Genomic DNA, 26,711 nt, shown 5'->3' with positions numbered 1-26,711 from the left:
CTCATGAGGGAGGCCTGCGGACTCCCACAGAACAGGTTGCTGCTCCTCAGTGTGGTTCACTCTAATGACCTCCAAGAGGCGCACTGAAGCTGTGGCCTGCTCTTCAGGATCATGGGACCATTTCAGCTAGATCCTGCCAGCCTACCTTCCATGATCTGAGGAGTTCCAGGTGTCTAGCTCAGGCAGGGGCTAAGCGAGCAGCCACCAGGATGTTATTTCTCAGGGTAGCCCCGGTTTGGAAGGGTGAACATAGGCTACTGTTAAAGGGCAGGTGGGGAGTGGCACCCCAAGGCCATGGGGTCACCACTGGGGTCTAAAAGCCTGCCCCCCACCCCCAAGTTGGCACCTTGGGAAGTTGGCTGGGATACAAGTGGAGACTTCATGAGGGGCACTAATGTTTGTGGTGGTTGGTTAGGGCCAGATCCCACCAGCCTGAGTATGCCAAGCCCTGTGGTGGCCTGGCCTGCAGGATTGCCTTAACCAGGGTGGGGGCAGGCTTGAGGGCTTGGCAGGATCTTGTCAGCCTGACAGGGTTTAGAATCGCCCAGGAGCACCGTGAGCATGTCTGTTTTCAGAAGATTAACTGAAGTGAGCAGGCCCAGCATGAATGTGGGCGTGCCATCCCGTGGGCTGGGGACCCAGATGAACAAAAGCCCACTATCAGAATCTGTCCCTGTTTCCCGACTGCAGATACCGTGTGACAAGCTGCCTCATTGTCATACATTGCCATCGTCACGTTGCCCACCACGAGCCAAAATCATATTCCATCATGACAATGAGAAAAGTAGCTAATACAGTGACCTTATAAAAGGGACCTTAGAGAACCTCTTTACCTCTCCACCATATGAGGCTGCAGCAAGATGACCAGCCATGAACCAGCCCCTGGATCCCTGTGGCTTTGCATTTGGACTTGCAGCTTCCAGAAGAGTTAGATGCATTTCTGTTGTTTATAAGCGGGCTGGTATGTGAAGCCACCTGGTGGGAGCAGCAGGTTTCTGGGAAGAGCTGGGGCTTCTCAGCAGGGCCTGTTTGCCTTCCATGGTGTCCGGGGCCACACGGTGCCTGCTGAGCAGACTAGATCATTGGTGGCAGCTGCCACCAAAGGATGAGGGGTAGTTCTGGCCCATCCAGAAGTGCGGGTTGGGTGTGTCTGTGTGAGAAAGTCTCCTCCTGGGAGACTTTGACCACTCTAGCTCCTTCCCAGTACTTCCTGCTCCAGAGTAGTGTGGGAACGCCTCCCGGAGCTGTGTGCTGGCTGTCCGTCTCCTGTTTCACCCCTCCTTCCTCCCAAGCTCAGTCAACCTTGAGGGTCCAGAGCCTCTAGGGTGAGTATGGAGTCCTGTCCTGAGGCAGGGGGTCTTGGAGGAGCAGCTTGGGATAGGAGGCTAAGAGGGTTGGGGTAAGCTGGTGAGAGCCTTGGGCATTATATAAGCCAGCCACAGATCCCATGCTCTGTCACTGTACTCTCGTGACCCCTCTCCCTCTCCCCTCCCTTCCTCTCTCCCTTCCCGTTCATAAGCATGCCTTACTAACCTACATAGCTTCCCAGGTATGCCTCTCTTGGTTTTTCCTGTCTTTTTGTCCTCTGATATTTGCCAGATGTTCAGACAGGTTGGCCTCCCTATGAAGTTAATGGAAGAATCATTTTGTTCTTGGAAACCCACTGCAGCCTCCAGACTCACCACCAAGCTCTGGGTGGAGCTGTGCTGGCAGAGGGTGATTTTCTGCTCTGCCCAGGCAGGCCGACCGGCTTTGTTGGCTGAGAGCACTTTCTGTCTGTCCCCCATGGTGCTTAGACCACATCTGCAGAGCTTTGAGTCCTCTACCTGGTGCCGAACCCCCTGGCCATTGCTCTTTTGTCCTCTGAGAGACAGCACCCACACACCTGTTGTCTCAGGCCTGGCCTGGAGCCACATGGCCTGTTTCCCTGCATCTCGGAGATACAGGTGTGAGGCTCAGTCAAGGATGTGTGCAGTCCCCCTACCCAGACCAGAGCTTAGGCTAGTCTTAACTTTCAGCTCCTGGGATCCTTGCAGTTCACCTACCAGGAAGGTGTACATAGCTTCGGGGGCTGTAGGGCCAGGGACCAGCGTTGTGCTCTGTGGGTGCCCAGGGTCTGGGTAGGTGTCGTGTCAGGACACTGGCATTTGTACCTATAACTGCATCATAATTGAGCTGGGCTTGTCCCTCATCCTCCAGCCCCAGCAGGGATGCTGAGCAGGAGGGCTACTCACTTTCCACCACATCTTCCTCTCCCAACCTCACTTCATCCTGAGACACCAGAGTGTATATGTTGGGTGGCAGGCACACTGTCTTAGATGTCCCAGTGTCTTAGATGTGGCCGAGATGTCCAGCACCCCCACCTTGAAGCCCGTGATATTTTAGGGAGGACCATCTACACACGGACAGCCTTGGCATCTAGACAGCGAGATGACAGATGAACATAGAGTATTATGACCGTGGATCAGTTGGGGGCAGAGCAGAGGCTAGGCACCCTCAGGGATGGTCCAGCAGCGTGGGGAAAGCACTTGGGAGAACAGCACCTAGATTGGACTGGAAGGGCAGGCAAAGGCCTTATGGGACTCCAGGACTTGAATCTTAACTACATGGGCAATAGGGAGTGCCCATAAGACTGTGTGAGTCCTCCCTGGCTGAAATCTTGCAGACCTCCATCTAGAAGACTTTGTATCCATTTGGGTGTTTGAATAGGAGGCCATAGAGTCTAAAGAGGCCATGATCCAGTGCAGCCAGGAGCCCAGTGAGATGTGTTGTCTGGTACTTCATTGGGTCAGTCCCCTAGGTTAGTCTAAGGAGAAGAGGATCTTCCTCTCTTAGCGATACAGGGTTGTCTGAATTTCTCTCGGCAATATCTTATAGCTTTGAGAACACAGGCTTCACATTTATCTCTTAATATTTCACAAATGGTATTGTAGTTTTTAGCTCCTAATTGTTTATTACTGTATAGAGATACGTTGTTTCAGTCTGTTAATAGAGTGCCCTATAATTTTCTAATCCACCTGTTAGTTTTAAGTTTCTGCATTTTTTTTCCCCTGATAAATACTACGGCTTCTATGTGCGCATTTCAACCCAAGATGACAATACAGTTCGTTATTCCTTCTCAACCCAAGGTGACAATATCATTATTCCTTTTCAGTGTCCCCCCCACACACACCTTGTGCTCTGTGCCCATTCTGCTGTCCAGTGCCATTCTATAGCAATGACAGGGGCCACTCTGTTTCTGAGGACAGAGGAAAATTTTTAGCCCCTCTCTCTCTCGTGAGGTTTCCTGTCAGTTATCTGTGGATGTCCTTTATCACACACGGGCCCATTCTTTGAGTCCTAGATTGCTAAGGGCTTTATCTTTCAGGAGCAGGAGGTTTTGTAAGATTTTCTACATTTATTGAGAGGATTATATAAATTTCATTTTTTCCCTGTTCATATTTTTCCAGTGACGAATTCCACTGACAGATCACACTTCTAGGGTATTGGTTGATGGCGTGAGATCCGTCGGTTTACATATTGCTGTGTTTCATTCGCTGGGGTTTGAGGGAGGATTTCCATGTCCACGTTCATGTGTGACACTGGTCTGCCTTAGAGGATGCTCTGCGGACTGTCCCTGCACGGTGCTCTGAATGTAACCAACATTCAGTTCACTTTACCCATAAATGCAGGAAAGACCTCACCAAGCACACTATCAAACTGGGGTGTTTTCTTTGTAGAAAGGTCTTAAATTATGAACTCAAGAACTTTGATGGATATAAACCATTCTGTTTTCAACCAGGAGCACAGTGCTGTCCCCAATTCTGTACTGTGTCCTGAATGTGACAAAAACCTCTAAGAATAAGAGTTTCATGGTCACTGGGCATAAAGAGAACTAAGCACCCAGGCTGTCCACATTCACTATGACCATGAAATACTAACTTTGACAAAGTGGTGACTTTTAGTAAATTCATCCATTTTATCAAAGTTGTCAGATGTGTTTGGTTAAAGTTATTACTACTATTTTTAGCCTACTAATGTTGGAAGTCCCCCAACTCTTTTCTTTCATTTCTCATATTAGGGATTTGTACCTATTTTGTTTTGACAAATCTAGCCAGAAGATTGCCAGTTTTGTTTACCTTTGCAGATAACCAGCATTTTGTTTCGTTTCCTTTTGTTTTTTTTTTAAAAATATTTATTTATTATGTATACAATATTCTGTCTGCGTGTCTGCCTGAAGGCCAGAAGAGGGCACCAGACCCCATTACAGATGGTTGTGAACCACCATGTGGTTGCTGGGAATTGAACTCAGGACCTTTGGAAGAGCAGGCAATGCTCTTAACCTCTGAGCCATCTCTCCAGCCCCTCGTTTCCTTTTGTTTTGAGATGAAGTCTCACTAAGTTGTGTAGGCTGCCCTTGAAATTGCTGTAGGTCAGACAGGCCTCGAACTCAGGACCTTCCTCCTTAGTCTCCAGAAGAACTGGGGTTGCAGACCTAAACCACCAGGCCAAGCTTATAACCAGCTTTTAAAAATTGATTTTCTTTTCTTTTCTTTTTTTTTTATTTTTCGAGACAGGGTTTCTCCGTAGCTTTTGGTTCCTGTCCTGGAACTAGCTCTTGTAGACCAGGCTGGCCTCGAACTCACAGAGATCCGCCTGCCTCTGCCTCCCGAGTACTGGGATTAAAGGCGTGCGCCACCACCGCCAGGCAAAAATTGATTTTCTAAGCCGGGTGATGGTGGCACACGCTTTTAATCTCAGCACTTGGGAGGCAGAAGCAGGTGAATTTCTGTGAGTTCCAGGCCATCTGGTTTACAGAACACGTTCCAGGACAGCCAGAACTACACAGAGAAACTGCCTCAAAAAATTTTTTTGCTTTTGTTCTAACACATTAAATTCCCCTCCCTCCCTCCCTTCCTCCCTTCCTCCCTTCCTCCCTTCCTCCATTCCTTTCTGTTTCCTTTCTTCTACTTGTTAAGTTAGTTTGTTGTTTTCCCAGGCTCTTACAGTGGAATATCAGCTCAATGATTGTAACTTTCTTCTTTCCTGAAATAAACAGGAAAGCTACAAATTTGCCTGTAAGCATGGCATTGACTTCTTTCATTAACATCAATAAGTTCTGTTTTCATGGTCAGTTTAAATTATTTTTTATTGTTTTTATTGAGCTATATATTCTTCTACCCTCCCCTCCCTTCCTTCCCCTTCCCTTTTACCCTCTCCCGTGGTCCCCACGCTCTCAATTTACTCAGGAGATCTTGTCTTTTTCTTCTTCTCATGTAACTTAGACCCATGTATGTCTCTCTTAGGGTCCCCTTTGTTATCTAGGTTCTCTGGGGTTGTGCATTGTAGGCTGGTTTTTCTTTGCTTTATGTCTAACAGCCACTTATGCGTGAGTACATATTGTATTTGTCGTTTTGGGTCTAGATTACCTCATTCAATATGGTGCTTTCTAGATCCATCAATTTGCCTGCAAATTTCAAGATGTCGTTATTTTTTACCACTGTGTAGTACTCCATTGTGTCAGAAAATTAGGAAACAACCTACCTCAAGACCCAGCAATACCACTTTGGGGTATCTACCCAAAGGATGCTCAATCATACCAGAAGAACATGTGCTCAGCTTTGTTCATAGCAGCATTGTTTGTCATAGCCAGAACCTGGAAACAGCCGAAGAATGGATAAAGAAAACGTGGCACATTTGGTTCAAAGTATTTTTTAAAGATTTATTTATTTATTATGTATATAATGTTCTGCCTGCATATATTCCTGCATGCCAGAAGAGGGCACCCAAACTCAATATAGAAGGTTATGAGCCACCATGTGGTTCCTGGGAATTGAACTCAAGACCTGGAAGAGCAGCCAGTGCTCTTAACTCTGAGTCATCTCTCCTGCCCTCAAAGTATTTACTAATGCCCTTTCAGTTATTGCTGATCTTTGGTTTGTTTCTAAATGTGTTGTTTTGGAAGCATTTCAAGTTAAAAATTTTTAAAAATATATGTTGTGGTTTTTTTGAGACAGGGTCATATTATGCAGCCAAGGCTAGTCTTGGACTTCTAGCCACCCCTCACCCGCCTCAGCCTCACATGTACTGGGATAACAAACGTGTGTCATCACCTCCAGGCTTTGGAGCTTTCTTTAGGTGACATAGCTTTGTTACTGATTTGTTGTTAAGTTTAATTATATTTAAGGAATATATTTTGTATAACTTAAAGACTTTAAAATTTTTATGTGTGTGTACATGCATGCATGTGCATAGTGTGTGTATGAATGCATGGGTTTAGGTCCCCATGAAGGTCAGAACATCGAATCCCCTGGAGCTGGAGCACAGGCAGTGATGAGCCACACAACATGGGAGCTGAATTAATTCAGGTCTTCTGAAAGAACAGTATATGCTCTTAGCCTCTGAACCATCTCTCCAGCTCCACTTAAGGCTTTTTTGATGTTTATGGTTTAGTTTTTTGAGACAAGCACTCGTAGGTTGCCTAGGCTGGCCTTGAACTTGTGATCCTTTTGGCTTAGCTTCTTGAGTGCTGGGAATTACAGGCATATGCCACAGTACCTGACTTTTAGTTTGACAGAGATGCCTTACAGCTGACATGTGGCCTATTTTGGAGAATGTTCTTTGTACATTTAAAGGTAATCATTGTCCTGCTTGTTGTGCTGTTGCTAGGTGTGGTGTCCTATAAATTCCATTTAGGACAGATCAGCCGGTTCCCCAATGTAGCGTGTCCTGACTTTTGGTTGCTTGTTCTGAGTTCCTGTGAAAGACAGTAAGTCTCAGTGCTCAAATCACAGAACTTCTCCATTATTCTCTATTGTTTTTCTCTTACTCTTAACTTTTCTTTGTATTTAAAGTGCATATCACACAGCCAGCATATGATTGCTTTCTGGCTTTTAAACCCACTTTTAATAATTGTTGCGTTTCTTTTTTTATTTTTAGGGGTGTTTGTATGTGTGCAGGTGAACATATATAACACATGCACACACATAGAGGTCAGAGGGCACCTCTCAAGGAGAGGTTCCCTTTTCCTTTGCTCAGGCAGCTCTCTCTGTTTCCACACTGCATACTCCAGGCTGGCTGGCACACAAGTTTTCAGGTATTTCTCCACTTTCCATCTCCCTTAGAAGTTCTAGGGTTACAGGTGTGTGCTGCTGTATTTGGCTTTTTCCCAGGTCATCCAGCTTTTGTGGCAAGTGCTCTTACCTACCAAGCATTCTCAGCTTATCTTCACTTTTTGACTGGATTGTTTATACCAGGCTACATTTAAGCAACTGTTGATTTCATTTGGTTTGAAGTGACCATCTTTGTTTTCTGTTTCTCTTGGCTGCCCCCTTGCCCTTTCCTGCCTGTGCTCTCCAATTTTGGATAGCTGGCATCTTGTTTTCTGTTCCAGTTATCTCCTCAATTATGTTTTATTTTCAGTGATTATTATAAGATTTATCACGTGCGTACTCAATTAATTGGAAGTGGGGAAGAGGAAAGGAAGGAAGATTGAAAACTCAGACTCACAAATGTGGCATAGGCAGTAGAGAGGTCATTCTTTGGGTTGAGAAATTCTAGGGAATTGGTGTTTGGAAGATGATAAGGCCCTCTGGGTACAAACTGATGCTAAAGCACTTTGGCGGCATCTGAGAGAAAACATCTGTTAGCAGAGCCCTGCATGGCCTGGCGCGCTCACACCAGAGCCGGGGCAGACAGTGCGGGGTTGTGAGCACAGGTAACGGTGAGATCAGCGGGAGTGGGAAGATCTGCCTGTGGAACGTATGTGCTATGACAAGTCCGGGATCGAGATAGCTCACGGAAGACACAGTGTGAGTGGAACAGTTGGAGTAGGAGGAGGCAAGGTCGCATGTGTGCTGCGGCCACCACAAGAGGAAGTGGCTTTGTGGTGGTGTGGGCAGGAGAGGGTTTCAGGCCCTCCAAGGTCATTTTAAGTTCTGTCCCTAATTTTTCTGGTGGGTAAATGGGAGTTCATTTATATTATCCAGAATTTCACTAAAATAGTTCATCAAAAAAAAAAAAATCTCCAAAGTGAGGCCGTATTAGCTTTGTTGGATGCTGCCCGCAGGAGCAAGATAGTGTTTATCAGGTACGTACTGGGTTTAGTGATCTGGGAGTCCACAGGGACTGCATGATCCAGAACATTTCAGTGCTGAGGGAGTCAAGGAACTGGACCTTGAGAGTGAAGATGAGTTTTTTCCTGCTCTGTGCAGCCAGCTCAGCCTGCTCTACCACAAGTAGGGCAGAGTTCATTTAGACAGCCTTTTCCGGGGCCTTGTATTGGTAAATGGAAGAGACGTCTCCAGGACTGACCCCAGAAAGCAGAAACGATGCTGCATAAAAGAGCCAGAGAAGATATGTGTTAAGTTGTGTACAGCTTTAAACCCACCACCACCAGCCTGTGTATCGATCATAAGCCTTGAATGTGCGCCAGTCAGGAGCAAACAGGGAAGTTCTCCCTGCGCTCCTCCAGTGGAAAGATGAACAGAGTCACTGAGACAGCAACCAAGGCTTTTCATGGCCAAAGTAGAGTCACCTGGAGCAATTGCAGGCTGCTGGAGTGATTGGAGCAAGGCCCCTGAAGCAGAAGAAGGAGCTTCAGCGCAGCCATGGTTTCAGTGGTGTTTACAGCTGAAGTCTCCTCAGAGCATCCACTAAGGGCTCTAAGCAGCTGTGCTGTGATGGCAGGCCAGCCTGTTGTCAAAGAAGTGACTCCTTGGTTAACTCTAGGCAGGTGGTGTTAATTTATTTACTTTGCAGTATGGAAAGTTGAAGCTAGGGCTTCCCACATGCTAGGGAAACCCTCTGCTATCTTCATAGACACCCACACGTGCTTACAGTGTAGGCTGCCATGTGGTTTCTCGCCTATAATCTTAGTACCTGGGAGGCCTCCTGTGAAGGCAGGAGGATCGTCCTGAGTTCCACGTCAGCCTAGGCCACAAAGACTGTCAGAAGCAGCTGAGATGGAAACATAGGTTTAGGTTGCCACCTGCAACCTAAACCTGGGGAGTTCAGGTAACACCAGATCGTTGACTTTGATGCACAAAAGAACTTTAGGGCAAGCCAGTATCTAGTAGGTGTGGGGCTTGCTAGAAATAGAAAGGTACTAAGGGAAAGAAGACACACCTGGGAGCGTGGGTGTGGCCTTCTGGAGGAGTTGCCGTTTATTAAGACACCTTTAACGGATCTTAAGTATATGTTTAAGAGGACAAGAGATACAGAAAAGATGAAACACACCCAAGTGTGACCACTCGAGACAGTCACAATTAAGTGTCTTCGGATTAGCCATACATACTGTCCATACATATTATTTTGGTGACTTTCAAGTTATATCCCAAAGGACTGTTAAGCAATTATTTTCCTTCCTTCCTGGCTTTTAATAAATGGGATGGTATGGTTGAGCCACAGGTGCCTTGGATGGGAATTACAAGATGGGGAAATAAAAGTAGGACCCATAGGGTAACACAAGGGCATTATGCCACGTCCTTTTACTGTCAAGGGGACTTCTGGTGGGATTCCTAGAAAGTCACAGGAGGGAGGGAGGTCTTCGGCGATGCTCAAGATGTTGAAATTCTTGATTTTCAGGCTTCAATCAGACTTTGGTGAGGGGGTTCTTCCCGTCTGTGCATTTCCCTGTCTTTCTGTCTGACCTCGAGACCCTGTCTCCAGAAATCCAAAGCAAAACAAAAACAAACAAAAAAACCATTCTCAATAGCACTTTGCCTACCCCTTAGCTGAATACTCTAGATGAGACTTGCCCCTCTGACTTGTTGCCCCTCCACTCCCCATCAGCCCACAGCTACCACCCTTTTCCAGGGCTTACACAACCTCCTGGGTCCCATGGCCTTTGTCATTCCTTTCTCAGCTAGGAAGCCTGAGCTGATCATCCACTTCTGTCCTCTGTGCACTCTCTTGGAGACTCAAGCCCGTGCCTGGCTCTGCTGGGCCATGATTCCTCTCCACTGTGCAGTATAGATTTGGTGCTATAGATACAGAAGCAGGCACCCAAATGAACCACCCAGCCCTGAGTCCTGAGGAGGCTTCTGTTTTCTAGGTGATTCTAGATTTTGCCAAGTTAATAGCCAACATGGCTGGGGGGGGGGCACTGAGACAGGGTTTCTCTGTGTAGCCCTGGTTGTACTGGAATTCACTCTGTAGACCAGGCTGGCCTTGAACTCAGAGATCTGCCTGCTTCTGCCTCCCAAGTGCTGGGATTAAAGGTGTGCGCCACTACCACCAAGAAGAGCCAATATTAACTGTTACACACAGGAAACACACAAAGTCCACCAAACTCATGTTAGTGGTGATCAAACCATGACCAATATCACTTTCCCTCTACCAGCCCAGATGATTTTAATCTTTTCACCAACAAAAAGTCCATAATGAAAAACGTGAAGGAATTCTAAAACTACATGGCTCTTACAACCACCGCTACCCTGGCTGTGAGAGGATCACCTGTTTGTACCAGGGTAGAAAGAGACAGGTATCCAATCCCATCTTAAATTTGAAAGAGCAGTTTTCATAACTGAACCGGAGGGCTTGGCTGCAGGCCAGAGTCTTCTGTGTGATCTTTCAAGCTTGTTCTGTCGCAGTGGTGAGGCTGGGCCAGCAGGTCCTCTAAGGAGAGAAGCCTCTGTGCATGTCACCATTATGGGCTACAGCCAGTTCCCTGCTGTCTCTGAGCTGCAGCCCGTGCACCACCATCTCCCTGGGGCAGGCTGTGCTCACATCATATCAGCCCTCTCCGAGCTTCAACCCTCTTCACAGGATTCTTCTCCAGGACTGTGGCCTGGCCCCATATGGGCTGCAGTACTCAGCCTTCCTCTTCCCCTCCCAGGTCCATCGGAAGGCAAGGGCCTTTGCCAGTCCCTTAGCAGGGAGACAGCCCCATCTGTATGTCAACTGGTTCTTGCTTTGTGTCATCAAGGCCAATGGCAATGAGGAGCTGGCAATTCCTTCCTTCTCGTCTGCCTCTTACTGCCTCTTGGGAGATGGGACACAGGCTTTTATGACTGGTGCCCTGGCCACCCGTGCTGATGCAGCAACAAATTGGAGGCCAGAGAATCCACCCAGTTTACTGCTCATGGGCCTTCTAAGTCTCATCACTGAGGGCATCTTTCTTGCCTCACCCAGCATCTGTCCCTTTTTGACTCATTTGTTTTGTTTGCTTCTTGCCCTGAAAAATCCCACCCCTACCCCAACTGATCCTGCCCGCTTGCTCGTATCCCTCACTTAGTGTTTCATGCCCACCACTCTCCCAACAACTTCCAGGCAGACTGTAGATGCCCAAGAAGACTCTGGTGTCACTGGATTCCTGGCAAGACCATGCTGTAGGAGGGGTGGCTGGATCTTTCTGTGATGCAGCTACTGATGACCATTATGTGGCCGGTAGCCTCCTTCTTTTGCTAGCTTGCAGTGTATGTAAAGAAGCCTCCGGAGTTGTTTGGTCACCCTGACACAGGCCGTGTGGGAGGGGAGGATGAGGGTGTGGGTCTTCGTTTTCATAGAGTGGCTTTCCAAACAGGTTTCCTAGCATCTTAGGTGAGTCATGGATTTTTAAAGGGCGACCACAGATTTATGGGTTTAAACTTGTTATGTTCCAGTTCATTAAACGCACCCTGCTGATAGCCAAACGTTCCCTTCTTTATACAGTGCATCCCATCTGGGCCATGCCTGAGTCAGTCCCCATGAGCATTGCTTTGACATCTTTGTGGCCACTGGGTTCTCTAGCACAGAAAGACCTTCCAGGTTCATCTTATTCATCCCTCCTCTTTCCATCCAGGGCTGCCTTTTAGAAGAGTTTCTCTCGCTCCGTAAGCAATTCGGTGTTCAGAGACCAATGTGTGGACTTTAGGAAAACTTGTCGCTGTTCGGTTAAACCTCTGTGTCGAGGCTTTGTCAGTGGACGGAGCTAGGAAATGTTTTGATTATTTTTAAGGTGAGATAAGTATAAACAGACACTTTTGGTTAAATTCAGTTCCATACTATGTCTACTTAATCTCAGTCACGATCGCTGCACCCCAATACGCAGCAGTACTCAGTCATTCAATTCCCTCATCCTCAGACACACAGCACTAGGGGGCAGGGCCAGTGACAGCCATGGTTGCTGAAAACAGTGCAGATTTATGTAATATTTTTACAGTTTTTGGATTGTATTTATATATAGGCAAAACAGCACTTTTAAAAAATTTGGAAACGATTATTAAAAACAATGTTTTTGGTCCTTCTTTTTGCTAGCAGGTTGAGACGACTGGGTTTCATAATCACGTACGTGTAAGAGTGGGCTGGTTGTGTTATCCACTGACAATATAGGTCAGCTAGCATTGTTTTGCTGTCACTGTTAAGAATTCTTAAAATTTAATTTTGTACAGCCTGGTATGGTAATACACACCTTTAACCTCAGCAATCAGGCAGAGACAAGTGGATTTCTGAATCCTAGGACAGCCTGGTTTATATAGAGTTCAAGGCCAGCCAGATCTATATACCGAGACTCTATTTCAAACAAGACAAAACAGCAGCAACAATGAAACCACAGGGCTAGAGAGATGGCTCAGAGGTTAAAAGCACTTACTCTTTCAGAGGACCAGAATTTGAAACTTAGCACCGATATTGGATGGCTCACAACCATGTGAAACTCTAGGTACCCAATGCTTTCTTCTGCCTCTGAAGACATCCATGCGTCTCTCTCTCCTTCCCACCTGCATCCCCTCCCTTTTTCTGCCTCTGAAGACATCCATGCATCTCTCTCTCCTTCCCACCTGCATCCCCTCCCTTTTTCTGCCTCTGAAGACATCCATGTACCTCTCTCTCCTTCCCTCCTGCATCCCCTCCCTCCTTCTCTCTGACACACACATACATAAAAATAATAAATCTTTTAAAAATAGCTTAATTTGGCAATTACAATGACATGTATGTGTCTCTAAAGCAAATCTACAAACCCAGGTGTATTCACTGAAGTCTAGCATCTGCTCCTGCCTCTTCACCCCGTTTACACCCTCTGACTAATAACATAATCAAAAACAATATAGTTATCTTTGGTTTAAAGGTGTGTCACCATCTCCTGGTATTGTTTTTATTATATATAATTTATATATGAAATATAAATAAGATATCTCATATGTAAAAACACAAAATTACTGGGCATAGTAGCACATACCTGTAACTTTAGAACTTGGGAGATAGAAGCAGGAGTTCAAGGCCAGCCTCAGCTAAATGAAACTCAGTCTCCAGAAGAAATAAAGCCAAACAAACAAATAAGCTTCATAAGCTCCTGGCTCCATATAAACAAGATATAAATTATCTGGGCATGGTGTCACACACCTGTAATTGTATCCCACTGAGGCAAAGGAGCATGAGTTTTAGACTAGCCTAGGTTATACAGTGACAACCTGTCTTTAAAACATTAAATTAAGGAAAAGTATAAAAGTGAAAAGAATATAAATTGTCTGGGTCTGGAGGCACAGGCATGTTTTCCCAGACTGACCCAGAGGCTAATACCAGGAGATCACAACTTCAGGGCCTATCCTGTGTGAAGGTCAAAGGTAAAAGGAGAGCTTGGGTTGTAGCCCAGGGGCAGAACATTTACTGAGCATGTGTGAGGTTCCAGTACACTCCATCAAACCCATATACATACATACCTACATACACACATACATACATGCATACATACATATGTGTATCCACCCATACATACATACACACACATACATACATAAACATGTTTAGAAATAGATTTGTTTGTTTGTTTTCCTAAACAGGGTTTCTCTGTGTAGCCCTGGCTGTCCTGGAACTTGCTCTGTAGACCAACCTGACCTCGAACTCAGAGATTTGCCCACTTCTACCTCCCAAGGGCTGGAATTAAAGGTGTGCACCACCACTGCCTGGCTCAGAAATAGATCTTAGACACAGAATGTCTTCTTGTTTCTTACGGCTATGCAGTGTTCTATGGCACCAGAATCCTTCCTTCAACCAGAGCCCTGCAGATTGAAGTTTGAGGCTTATAGGTTGTTGCCACTCTGGTCTGCACCACAATGTTCACCCTAAAACATTTGCTCATCACTTTCTCACTGCTTGTGGCTGATTCCCGGATAAGGGGTTTTTGGGGTCAAATGATAATTGCAGCCCTCATTTTGCTCAACATGGCCAAGTGCCCCCACTGGGGTTTGTAACATCTTAGCAATCAATGAGTCATACCAGATGTCTCTCTGAGATTGTCTCAGACTCCTGGACTTGTGCCCGTGTGAGGGAACAGTCATGGTGCTGCAGAGAACTGGTGATTCGTATCTGTCTCTTCTCGATTGTGCTGGGGACCATTTTCATATCTGTAGCAGCCCATGTAATACATCTTCTTCTGCTTCCATTTCTATCATCAGCCACATCTTGCTCAACCTCAGAGGAAGTGGCTCAGAGAGCTGGTAACTCGGGTAGAGGAAAGGGTGCTGTGAGAACCCTCGGCTCTGTGTTTCTCAAGATGGCTGCCTCAGGGTGGGTGTCTGTGATACTGATTAAGCCAACCTCTGGCCCACCCAAGACACGTTACCTTAGTCTACCCAAGCCAAAGGCTGATGTCCTGATGGGGGAGATAGAAAAGTCCCTCACAGAGGGACCAGCCCCTCTTGGCTAGTGTCAAGTGACATGTTCACTACCCACAACTCTCATGAGCTGGCTTGGTTTTGTTTTTGTTTTTCAAGACACCATTTCTCTGTGTCGCCCTGGCTGTCCTGGAACTCACTCTAGACCAGGCTGGTCTCAAACTCTCAGAGATCTACCTGTCTCTGCCTCTGGAGTGCCGGGATTAAAGGCGTGTGCCACCACCCCTCGGACTGAGCTGGAATTTTTTCTCTAGTCTGAGATCTCTGCCACAGTTCAGGACCTATAGGCTTTCTTCCAGCAGTCTGTCAGGATTCTGGATTAAGGGGGTAGCTAAAGGGGCCCTCAGACTAGAGGTGGGTTGAGTGGGGAAAACTCTGCCAGAAAGGTATGACGTGTTCATGAAACTCCCTTGAGACCAGGAAACACAGTGGGTGGTTAGAGGGTTGTGGTGGGAGATAGCATCCCCAGCAGTAGGGCTCATGTGAGGTCAGAAGTCAGCCTTCCAGTCAGAGAAAGGGGAAGGAGGACAGAGAGTGTGAATAAGCAATTCAAAGGGCGACGAGGCTCTGAAGAGGCAGGAACCCTTCGGCCTGGAGAACACCCAAGGTCCCATCCCACTGTCCCGGAGGGAGTCCCAGATGGGTGTGCGGCAGCACTGAAACTGAGCAGCACTTTGGGAGGGCCCATCTGGAGCAGAAGAGCGCTGCCTGAGGTGAGTGCGTCCTTAGGGTCTCGGAGCTGGCACCTGCCCGCAGCCAGCTGTAGGTTTGGTTCAGAAGGTGAGGATACTTTAGTTGTCTTTAGGACCCAGTAGACATAAACTGTCTGTGGGCATCAAGGGACGTGTGGCCAGGAGGCTCCTGGAAGGAAGGATAGCAGCCATGGGTCTCGCAGGACATGGATTCACTGCTGGAGGCGGGTGCTGGGCTCCTACGGAAGAGGGATGAGTGCGGCAGGAAGGACAGTGGGTACCACAGCAGCCACTCAGAACCCCCACACACAACTCAGGAATACCTCAGGACTGGTCTTAGGATGTCCACAAAACCCTCTTGGGACTACTTCAGGGTCCTCTCGGACCTCCTCAGGATCCTCTAGAACTCGAGTGCCTCAGAATCTCTTCCGGACTCTATCAGGATGTCCTCAGGACCCTTCCATATGAATCCCCTCAACTCTCTTAAAGCCTCCTCAAAACTCCTTTAGCTTCCTCAGGGCTCTCTAAGAGTCTGATTCAAGATTCTTTGAGGGTTCTTTAAGCCCTCACCATGTCTCTCAACCATCCTCTGGGAGCTTATTCCAAACAAAGCTTACAACCCCCTGCCCTATGGAAATCCTACTAGTAGAGGAGCATGGAACTAGGATGGGCAGAGGCCAGAGCTGCCCACTGCAGAGATGGCCCTGTGTAACAGCTCCACATGCTGTCTAAGACAAAAGAGAGGCCGTTTAGAAGACGGGGAGGCTGATGTGGGCAAGGCCACTCAGCCACACCAGGGCTATTGTCATTGTGCCTGGGAATACTGGTCGCAGGTGGAGGAAGTGGTCCAGCTGCTGGGAGCAGAAGGGGCTTTCAGCATCACCCAGGAAAGGCAGCCAAGAAGCGACAGAGTCAGAGCCGTCCTGGGGAGAGTGGGAGGGTATGGCTTCATCAGAGAGCCAGGGACTTTACCCGAGGACTGTAGGGCCCTGCGGTCTCAGACAGGACAACTAGAGCATGGCCCCAGTACCTTCCCTGGAACTAAGATGGGTTCTTTCTGTCTTGGCCAAGTTTTTGTTGAAATGATGGTTATTAAATAATTTAAATAATTAAATTAGTCTGAGTGGAAAACACAAGCCTGTCTGTGTGGCTTGGCTGGTACCTAAGAGGGCTGAGTGAATCCAGGCCTAGCCAGGCCCTGCTCTCTCAGCTCCCCACCCCCACGCTTGTCTCAAACCATAGCTTTGTGGAAGGCATTGCATGAGAGGGTGGCCCAGATCTCAGAGGCACTTTTGTTTAGGAAAAGATATACAAAGTAACTGCTGCTTAATCCTTCCCCCTCCAGTCGCCTCCCACTCAGAGGAAGAAGCTTTGGCCTCCCTTTCCTCAAAACAAATCTCTTTCTATGGTCGGGGTTCTTGGTGCCTTACCAGGAAGTTGGAGGAGCCTGATGGGGTTTCTTTGTTCAGGAAGACCAGGAGAGGCTGGGGTGCAATCATCAAGGGGCTATATAGGGCAAGTCTCAGATTGAAGGGACCCCACAACAAAGTTACTGGCCTCATGGCAACATGTCTTTCAACTGCTTGGCCACCTTTCCTAGATAACTGGAGGACTTTTCCATTCACAAACTGTCTCACAGCTGCACACTCGTTTCTAAACACAAGGAGATTTTCAAATGCACAGAAAAGTGTGTGTGTGTGGGGGGATAAGGCAGAGCTACCAGTGTCCCAGTCGCTCGTCCCCACGGGGCCACTTCTGTCACATCTGCTTAGTGAAGACCCCACTCCGCCCAGTCTTTCTCTACCAGGGACTTTCAGGAGGATCGCAGATCCCGACACTACGTCAGACACTTGAGTGTGTGTCGCTAGCGGACAAGTTTTGTGAGGATTAGTCCCAGGCAAAAGTCTGGGCTGTGTCAAAGGCTGCCTCACAAGGCCTACAGAGGCAAGGACCCAGAGAGTAGCTTTTCCCAGGTTCTGGGGTTGGAGGTAAGAGCCACAGCCTGGTGTTTAACTGTGGTCTTGTCAGGATCACCCTGCAGAGGAGAATAACAACAGTGGGCGGGTCAGAACCATCCAGGGGATCATTGTGGCTTGGGACGAGCCCAGTAGTCCCAGCTGAGAGTGGGAGAACTCGACTAAAAGGAGTCATGGAGGCCGGGCCCTGCAGAGGGGTTGCTGAGTCCGAGGGGGGAGGGGGAGTGGAGGGAGCAAGGGTGTGCCCAGGGTACCTCACTGGAGACTCCTGGGATCCACACCAGGATGAATGCCAGGGGCTTCCAAACAGCAGGGAAGACTTCGGGTGGGAGTTTACTGAGGAGGTGCAAAGCTTCGGGTCCTGAGATGGTGAGGGGCTTCAGCTCGAGCGGAGCTCGAGGGCATTATCCTCTCTGTCACCTTGTTGTCCTGTGAAGTGGGGATATGACCTGTGGAGGAAAACGAGGTGGCCTTGCCAGGACTGGTGTTGGAAGGACCTGGTGTGAGAGCAGAATGGGAAGCAAGAGAGGCTGAGCGGGCCAGAGACCCTCCAAGTTGTCTTTCTGCTCTGAAGCCACCTGTTGTGGATTCTAGTTCGTAAACCTATTTAGAAGCAGGGTCATGTAATCGCTGGCTCTGGACCAGCCAGTGGGGGAGGGGGTCATGTAATCGCTAGCTCTGGACCAGCCAGTGGGGGAGGGGGTCATGTAATCGCTGGCTCTGGGCCAGCCAGTGGGGGACGGGGTCATGTAATCGCTAGCTCTGGACCAGCCAGTGGGGGAGGGGGTCATGTAATCGCTGGCTCTGGGCCAGCCAGTGGGGGACGGGGTCATGTAATCGCTGGCTCTGGGCCAGCCAGTAGGGGAGGGGGTCATGTAATCGCTGGCTCTGGACCAGCCAGTAGGGGAGGGGGTCATGTAATCGCTGGCTCTGGACCAGCCAGTAGGGGAGGGGGTCATGTAATCGCTGGCTCTGGACCAGCCAGTGGGGGAGGGGGTCATGTAATCGCTGGCTCTGGACCAGCCAGTGGGGGAGGGGGTCATGTAATCGCTGGCTCTGGACCAGCCAGTAGGGGAGGGGGTCATGTAATCGCTGGCTCTGGGCCAGCCAGTGGGGGAGGGGTGTTCCCAGGAAGATGTTATTTCCAGACCTGGTCTGTGAAGAGGGAACCGAAAGTGCCAACAGAAAACTGGGAGATAATCACATCCTCTCTGCTAGCCCTACCTTGCACAGCCAGGGCTAAGGACACAGAGGATCCTGCCTTCTAATCCTGTCATCTGTGTGTGGCCACATGGTCACTAGATGATGCATGGCACGTAAGAGGGCCCTGAAGCAAATAGACTTCAAGAAAAGTCAGTGCTCGAGGCGCTGTCTCTGTAAGACCAAAGCCGCGATATCTGTGTAGGTCAGTGGCAGCACTGTAGACAAAGACAGGGTCACCCTTAGTGTTCTTTTTGCCTTAGGCACTACTAGGTCAGCCTGGGGAGGTGGATGGAAGGTGAGGCTTTATCCAACTTCTGACTCAGGTTCGAGAGGTGGCCACGGTACCCTAAATCCTCAAGGGACTCCAACTGCCTGCAGGCCTGAGTACCTGTCTTAGTTTGGGTTCTTTGCTGTGATGAGACATCGTGACCACAACTGTTATAAAAGGAACCATGTAATTGGGGGCTGGCTTACAGTTTCAGAGGGTCAGTCCATTATCACCATGATTGGGAACATGGCAGTATGTCTGGTGCTGGAATAGTAGCTGAGAGCTCCTGAACCACAGGCAGAGTGCGTGTGTGTGTGTGTGTGTGTGTGTGTGTGTGTGTGTGTGTGTAGCTGAGAGCTCCTGAACCACAGGCAGAGTGCGTGTGTGTGTGTGTGTGTGTGTGTGAGAGAGAGAGAGGGGGGGGGGAGAAGGAGGGAGAGAGGCTGGCCTGGTGTGGGCTTAAGCAGTTCAGCATATGAGAAGAAGGTGAGGGCTTCAAGTCAGGCCCTCAATGAGGTAGACAGGCCTCAGGGTGGGGCAGACAGGCCTCAGGGAGGGAGGGCTACCCAGTAGCAGAGGCTGGTATTGCTGAGAGGCACCAGTAAGTCTCCTGCAGCTGTGGTCCTGAGGCTGCCTAGCAGGGACAGTGTGGACTTGGCCAGGACCCTGGAGCCTGGCCAGCAATGTCCAGGTCTCTGAGACCAGGAATCTAAATCCCCTGAGAAAAGGGCTGGGCGTCCCTGTAGGGCAGCCTGGGTAGTAGTGCCCTGAGTCTCCTGCAGAGCCTAGTTTAGGGTACAAGTGGGTTGGTAGGGTCTGGAGTCAGGGCTGAGGGCAACTTGTGCCCTGTGCAGGAGAAGATGGTGGCTTACAGCCCACCATGACCTCCACGTGTTGAGCATCTTCCCGGGACACATTACCCTCTAGATCACCAGGCTGCTGCTGAGAAGCTCAGTGGGGAGGGAGGAGAGGCCTTGATGCGGCTGCCCTACCTATCTATCCGGAGGTAAGCAGGTCCTGGAGTGGTGCCCTGCCATGTGAGCCACTCCACCTAACAGTAGGGAACCAAGCCTCTACCCAGCAGCGCCGTCTTAGATGCTCTAGCCAGAGGCTGAAATTGGGGAGATGCTGAGGATGGAAACTCAGTTCAGTACACAGGCAGCAGACAGTTCTCCTGGAAGCACCTTGGCCCCAGGTGGGATTCTGCATACCAGGCTCTTGGGACCAAGGTTAGGGCCTAGGCTGCGCTTGTGGTAACCATGAAAGAGAGTAGTTGAGACCAAATGTCCCTTACGGGCAGGGAGCTCAGCCTGACAGACACAGACTAGGGTGTGGATCCCAAACCTGCTGTTGACTGTGACGCCCTATCCAATAGATTCCTCCTCTGTGTCTCCATCCCCACCTCTGGGCGATGGGGAGGGGTGGAACCGAGGCTCTCCCTAGCCCCTTGCCGGTTTTGAAGACAGAAACGCTGTCTGTGATCAGAAGCTGTGGGACTCATGTGGAAAAGTCCCCAGACCTTGGGTGGTTGGGACTGGGATGGTGATCTGCAAGAAATGTGGCCTCGGGAAAGACCCCAAGCTCTGAGTGAAGATGTTTGTAGCAAAGAATGCCTCCTGAGGCTTACAGGTGTAAAGGGATATTCCCAGCCAAGAGAATGAGCCCTGGAAAGGTTTCTAGAGTGTCTGTCTGGATTTGTCTGTGGGCTGACTGAGTCAAGCCTGCCTCTGTCCTATACACATACTGATTGGGTCATCCGTCAGGTAGGGATGTGGGACATTTCTGTCAAACACATCTTCATGAGCATGGGAGAGAGGGAACATTGCTTCCCTCTGGCCAAGGAACAGGCTATAGGGTGCCATTTCGTGACCACAGATTCTGTGGGGGCCCTGCCCGGTCATGATAAAAAAAGAATGAAGTGAGTTGACGAAGAGGAAGCTTCCAAGGGTGGGGTTGAGCAATTGGGTTTAACCATTTCAAGATGTTTCTAGAACAAACGCTTTCTTTGCTGTTTCTCTGTAGGTGTCGTCAGAAGTGGCAGGTACCAGCTTCCCTTCCAGAAATCCCCAGTTTTTTAAACCCAGCCTCAGGACTGGGGAAAGCAGTGCAGGCAGTGGGGGTGGGGAGCTACCACCGCTCTGTTGATGTCGTCAATAAGCCCCACAGCCTACTCAGCTTACAGGCAGGCTTGAGACAGACAGTCTGCTGTGAGGCTGGCCGCCCTCAGCCCCCGCGAGAAACAGGTGTGTGACCTGATGTAGCTGGGGCTTCCTCGTGGGGCAGAACTGGATGGGACTTATCACATTTGGTGAGGCCGGGCTGGAGTCTTTGGAGTGAATGAAGCTGGTCTGGGATCTGTCAGATGGGTAAGGCGGGGTGGTGGTGCTTTGTCAGATGAGGGGGACTGGGCTGGGGTCCATGGGGGGGGTGAGGGTGGGGCTGAGCTAGGGTGTGGGTCTGGCAGTTAGGTGGGGTTTGGCTGGGGTCTGGCAGAGGGGTGAGATTTGGCTGGGGTCTGGCAGATAGGTATGCATAAAGATAGATATAGCCCAGTCCCAACTGTGCTGGGGATGCGGGTTCTCAGGGTAGGCTTCTCCAGGGAGCTCGCAGAAGCGCTCACACTTGGGATCAGTGCACTCTTCTCCATAGGAGTTGAGGTGGGGCGGGGATGACATGAACAGTAAGTGCCCAGTAACTCGGGGTGTTTCTGGGTGTTGGTGCCTCCCTCATCTGAGACTCCCAAGTCTGTTCTGTAGGTGGTGTCTTGCACTTGAAAGCTAGAAAACAACTGTTTGTGCCTTTGAGAGGAGCAGCGAGCTTTCAGCCGCCTGCCTCTGTGGGGCCTGGGGCATTTCCGTAGGGGTCCAGGCTCCAGTGCCTGTGGTTTCAAAGCTTCTGCAGGATCCATCTGACAGTGCCTTGTTCCTGCCCCCAAACCTCAGTCAGTGGGTGGGGCCCCTAGGCCTGCCTGACTATGAGCAGACAAGCACGGGGGGGGGGGGGTGTCTGTGGGTCCCCATCCAGACATCAGGATGGGTAAGGGAGCAGGCTCTGGTGGGCTCAGCTTTCCGTCTGCCTCCGTAGACTTCTTTCCTGGATGGTCAGTGCTGAAGCCGTAGGACAGCCTTCTGCCTGTCCTGTGCATAAGGGAGCTTGATCTTGCCCACAAAAGTGAAAGAAAGGGCCTGTGCTGTGCACAGGTGGCTCCCCTTCTCATGCCAGCTCCATATTTTACCCCTGGTAGGCAGTTACTCACCTGAAAGCAACCCGGCAGCCCCTGGCAGCTTCTCCAGACCAAGCTGTGAGCATCCTGACACGCTGTGGGAAAGATGCCAAGTGCCTGCTGAGGGCGACCTGCCTGCTGCTCTGAGGCAATTGGGAGTGTCTGACTTCAGTTCCCTGTGCTATACCAAGGCAAGGCTAGAACATGCTGGCTGTCACTGGGCTCTGGGATTTTACAGGGAGGTATCCTGAGGGAGCAGTGTTCCATGAGCTGTGTGTGCACCCTAACCTCTTGGAACTTTTGAATCCTTCTTCCTTAGGGTTCTTAGCAGTGACCCCACATCTCACACTCACAGGGTTCAGGTAGCAGAGAAGCCAGGCTGCCCCTTCCATGCCCAGAGGCAGAGAGTAAGAGTGTGGGGAGGGGGTGGGGCTGCATTTTCAGGTGAAGGGGGCTCAGCTGGGAGGCCAGCCACTGGCAGCATGGAGCCCTTCCCCCACAGGCAGCCTAGGACCCAATCTGTTCAGCTCCTGGAAGCTGCTATTGGCAGAAAGCACAGAGCACGGCCCATGAAACTGTGATTGCTGGCATTCAGCCCGTTCTGATCTGGCAGGTATAGAATCTAGACACAAAATATGATGGCAGAATATCCAGCTCGGTTGGAGTCTGTGCCTGACTTCTCTAATGGACTGTGTGCCTGCAGGTTCCCTGGAGTCCAAAGAGGAAATGAGCCCTGGCTTGATCTAGCGTGCATTAACCTCCCTGTCTGCAATCCCAGGTCTGAGTGCTTGTCCATTTCGTTGTGGGGAAGGTTGATGCCTTCCACTAGTCAGCTAGGGCCTGACTCTCCCTGGAGAATACAGTTCTTCCTCTCCTGTCGTCTTCCCCTGTAGAAAATCCTAAACTTATGACCCACCCAATCCTGCAGCACTTCCTGGCCCCGGTACCCAGCAAGGAACAAGGGAGTGGGCCAGGGGTCCAGTGTGCCTGGGCTCAGCACTTGCTGGCACTTTCTTGAGTTAGTTCCCGTTCATTGCCGTGCCACCTGCCTCGCCCTAGGTGTTAGACCACTGCCCAAGCTACCTAGGTGGGGCTTGATGGGATTAGCAACTCTCCTGGGCCTCACTGTAGAGAGGAGACAGGGCAGTAAAGGGCCAGAGAGGACAGTGGAGGGTGGCCTTGGGGATGTTCCCGACAATGGCAATGGCCTAGGCCTCTGGGCACGTCCAGGTCCTGGAGGTACAGGGCTATGGCCTCTGGGAACTGTGTACCTCTGAGGTCAAGGTGGATACCCCGATCTCAGACATGAGCCTGGAATGGGTCCTTGGGATGATACAGGCCTGGTGGTAGTGCCTCAGAAGTTTCCACAGCTTTCCAGGGGCGATCTCGGTTCTATGTACCCTCTATTGCCATGTGCTTCAGAGGCAGACCAGACAGAGTGGGTGCTGATCGTATCTGTGAATCAAGTGTAGGTGTCTTCTCACAGTCAGGGCCCAGCCTGGGGATCCTTGTACCCATAGGCGGGGCTGCTCTGACTCCTCCCTTCTGAGAGCTGTGTGCTGAAGGAGGCTCTAGAGAGTTGGAGCTTCCTGGATTGGACCTGTGGACCCTCCTCCTACCTCCTCTCCCCTGCAATAGGCTGGCCCAAAGAGAGGAGGGCCAGGGAGATGGGAGGAGTCTTCTGTCTCTGGCTTTGGGCTGGTCACTGCAACATTAGGTCTTCCTCCATCTCTGGAGACTTTGGTCTCCCTGCCTGTCCAGTGAGAAAAGGTTAGGCCTTGAGGGTGACTTTGAGATTTCTACCATTTCTATAGTTTCTTTGGAAAGGGGACTTTCACAGTGTGGTGCATGCTTGCTCCCAGAATTCCTGCACAGAGGTGGGCAGGCCCTGGGACAGGGGCAGGGCCTTATCCTGGGGCTCCTCCTTCTACCTACCCTCACTGACTTCCTGACTCTCCTGCAGCTCCAGGACCATGAATGCAACTTGCAACGGTGGCGACCTGTGGCCTAATTCGCTCTACTATGTCTTTGGCGTCTACTTGGTCTTACTGCTGGTGCTGGGCCTACTGCTCAACGGCCTGGCGCTCTGGGTGTTCTGCTGTCGCATGCGCCAGTGGACGGAGACCCACGTCTACATGACCAACCTGGCTGTGGCTGATCTCTGCCTGCTCTGTTCCCTGCCATTCATGCTATACTCCCTGAGACACACTTCAGATACACCAGGCTGCCAGCTCTCACAGGGCATCTACCTGGCCAACCGATACATGAGCATTAGCTTGGTCACTGTCATTGCCGTGGACCGCTACGTGGCAGTGCGGCATCCGATACGCGCCCGTGAGCTGCGGTCCCCAAGAAAGGCTGCCGCAGTGTGTCTGGCCCTCTGGGTGGTGGTGCTCTCTTCCCTGGTAGTGCGCTGGTACCTGGGGCTGCAGGAGGGTGGCTTCTGCTTCAGGAACTATGGCCGGCACGGTTTCAGCACCATTGCCTTCTCGATGCTGGGCTTCTACCTGCCCCTGGCCATTGTGGTCTTCTGCTCTTTGCAGGTTGTGACCGCACTGGGGCAGAGGCCCACCACTGATGTGGTGCAGATAGAGGTCACCCGCAGGGCCACCCACATGATCTGGGCCAACTTGGCAGTGTTTGTCATCTGCTTCCTGCCCCTGCATGTGATCCTGATGGTGAAGTTCTCCCTGGGTCTGAACACCTGTGCTGCCCACGTCACCTTTAGCCGTGCCCTGTCCATCACAGGCAAGCTCTCAGATGCCAACTGCTGCCTCGATGCCATCTGTTACTACTACATGGCCAAGGAGTTCCAGGATGCATCCATGTCAGCCATGTCCTCCAGTACTCCCCACAAGAGCCAAGATTCTCAGAGCTTGACCCTCACCTAGAAGCGAGCATGCGCCATGGACCAGAGGAACCTGTGATAATTATTATCAAGGAGCCCCCAAATCATCCTGAACCTGACGTGGGTTTTGAACACTCTAGGAAGCTCAGGTGGCCTAGAGAGATTGTATCTGCTCCCCTGAAGAGACCAGAGGACTGAGACTAAAGACCAACTTGAAGGACCCTGGAACCTACCACCCCGGACTTAGAACCCCCGAGGCACCAGAATGGGGCCTTGATGGCCAGCCACTGGGTTTAGAACAGAGCTCTTCCCTGGACACAGTCTTGACAGGGCCCTCGGTGTCACCCAGATGCAAGTGGTGAGATGTAAAGAAGGAACAAAGAGCTCAAAGAGCTCTGAGAGGACCATCTAATGGCTGCCTCCTCTAGAGACCTCCAGACTTCATGCTTCCTGTAAGGGTAGGCAGGAGGGCAGTGGCTGTGGTTTGGAAGGCTGTCCTCTATGGCACATGGCTGTCAGTGTTGCTCAGGCTCCGTATTCAGGGGGGTTCCAGTTCAGGAGACCCCATGGTCATAAAGCAATGCTCAACACAGTAACACGCTGCTGTTAAAGCCCTGAACCTCTTGGTGATGTTTCCATTTTATAGTGGGCCAGTTGATCACAGGGTCAATGGCTGTGGTGGTGGTCTGCTGGACTTTGTTGTGAGGAAGATTGACATTTGGCCTGGTACCTGCACTCTTGGGGGATGTGGCCTTCAAGGGGTTCCAGAGACAAGGATCGGCTTCAAAGCCAGCTCGGGGGCTGGAGAGATGGCTCAGAAGTTAAGAGCACTGGCTGTTCTTCCAGAGGTCCTGAGTTCAATTCCTAGCAACCATCTATAATGAGATCTGGTGTCCTCTTCTGGTATGCAGGCAGAACACTATATTCATAAATAAATCTTAAAAACTAGCAAATTAACAAACAAACCAAAGCCAGCTCAGAGCCAGAGCACATTTGGAGGTATTCATAGTCCTGGCCTTTCTCCCTCTGAGCTTTATCTTTTGTCTTGGTCCAAATGCTGCAGCCAGAGCCCCACCAACTGGGAGTTCCTCTCCAGACTCCAGACTCCCATTTCATCCTGCTCTTATTCGTACCTCTTTTGGACGACCTTTTCTGCAGAAACCAAACGTCTGTTTGCCCTCCAGACACCAAAGAAAAAATTCCATCCAAATCCAGACAGGTGAACCAGTTTGCTGGAGCTACTTACCAAAGCTAGGTGACTCCATCACTGAGAAGCCTCACTCAGCGTGGGTGACAACTCACAGAAACAGCACCATTAGATGACCAATCCCTAGGAAATGTCCACTTCGTATAGACCTGGACACCCGCTCCAGACAAGATGCAGATGGGGGTCAGGGGGAGTGGTGGCTGGAACCTCAGGGCTGCTAACCCTCATGTCCCTGTAAAAGGGAATGCTAACAGCTTCAGGACCAACATCAGTCTGTTTTCCACAGTAGTATTTTGCTAATTTCATTGCCACGACTGTGGGCCAAGGTCTTCAGTGGATCATAGCAGCAGTGTTCTTGCTCATGGCTGATGATCATGCTAAGCTAGAGGAAATGGCTTTCCTACCACACTTGACCGCTCTTCCTTCAGCTCCCCTTTTCACACTCTGCAATATTCTCCAAACCTTTGCCTTGGAAGGTATGATGTATCCATATATATCTATATATAAATATATAATATACACGTGTGTGACTGTGATTCTTTTTTGAATATTATGCCTCTAGACTATAAAAACAGACACTTTCTCTAAATGGCCTGACCACCGTAGAAGAAACAAAGCCTCAGGAGAGGAAGAAATAGACCATTTGGGCCCTCCCACAGCATCTCCTAGTGTGTAGCAGTAGGCTTCCTGCCCACAACACCAGCAGAGCACCTGCCTTGATGAA

General features: G+C 50.0%; 1 protein-coding gene across 4 annotated transcripts; it reads left to right on the top strand.

Moving 5' to 3' along the window:
- The first annotated feature begins 1,232 nt into the window (after positions 1-1,232).
- Gpr35 (G protein-coupled receptor 35) lies at positions 1,233-26,506 on the top strand. Of its 4 annotated transcripts, XM_075951793.1 has the most exons (3): positions 15,084-15,283; positions 21,954-22,710; positions 23,896-26,506. In XM_075951793.1, the coding sequence occupies exons 2-3, from the start codon at positions 22,568-22,570 to the stop codon at positions 24,821-24,823; spliced, it is 1,071 nt and encodes a 356-aa protein (XP_075807908.1). In that variant the 5' UTR covers positions 15,084-15,283; positions 21,954-22,567; the 3' UTR covers positions 24,824-26,506. The 4 variants fall into 4 exon arrangements, with proteins under 4 accessions (XP_075807910.1, XP_075807908.1, XP_075807909.1 ...); XM_075951795.1 differs by lacking the exons at positions 15,084-15,283; positions 21,954-22,710 and adding an exon at positions 1,233-1,325; XM_075951794.1 differs by lacking the exon at positions 21,954-22,710.
- The last annotated feature ends 205 nt before the right edge of the window (positions 26,507-26,711 follow it).

The sequence above is a fragment of the Microtus pennsylvanicus genome, chromosome 17, assembly GCF_037038515.1.
Source record: "Microtus pennsylvanicus isolate mMicPen1 chromosome 17, mMicPen1.hap1, whole genome shotgun sequence".
NCBI lineage: Eukaryota > Metazoa > Chordata > Mammalia > Rodentia > Cricetidae > Microtus > Microtus pennsylvanicus.
The sequence above is the reverse complement of the archived record's forward strand: the minus strand, read 5'-3'. Positions and strand labels throughout refer to the sequence as shown.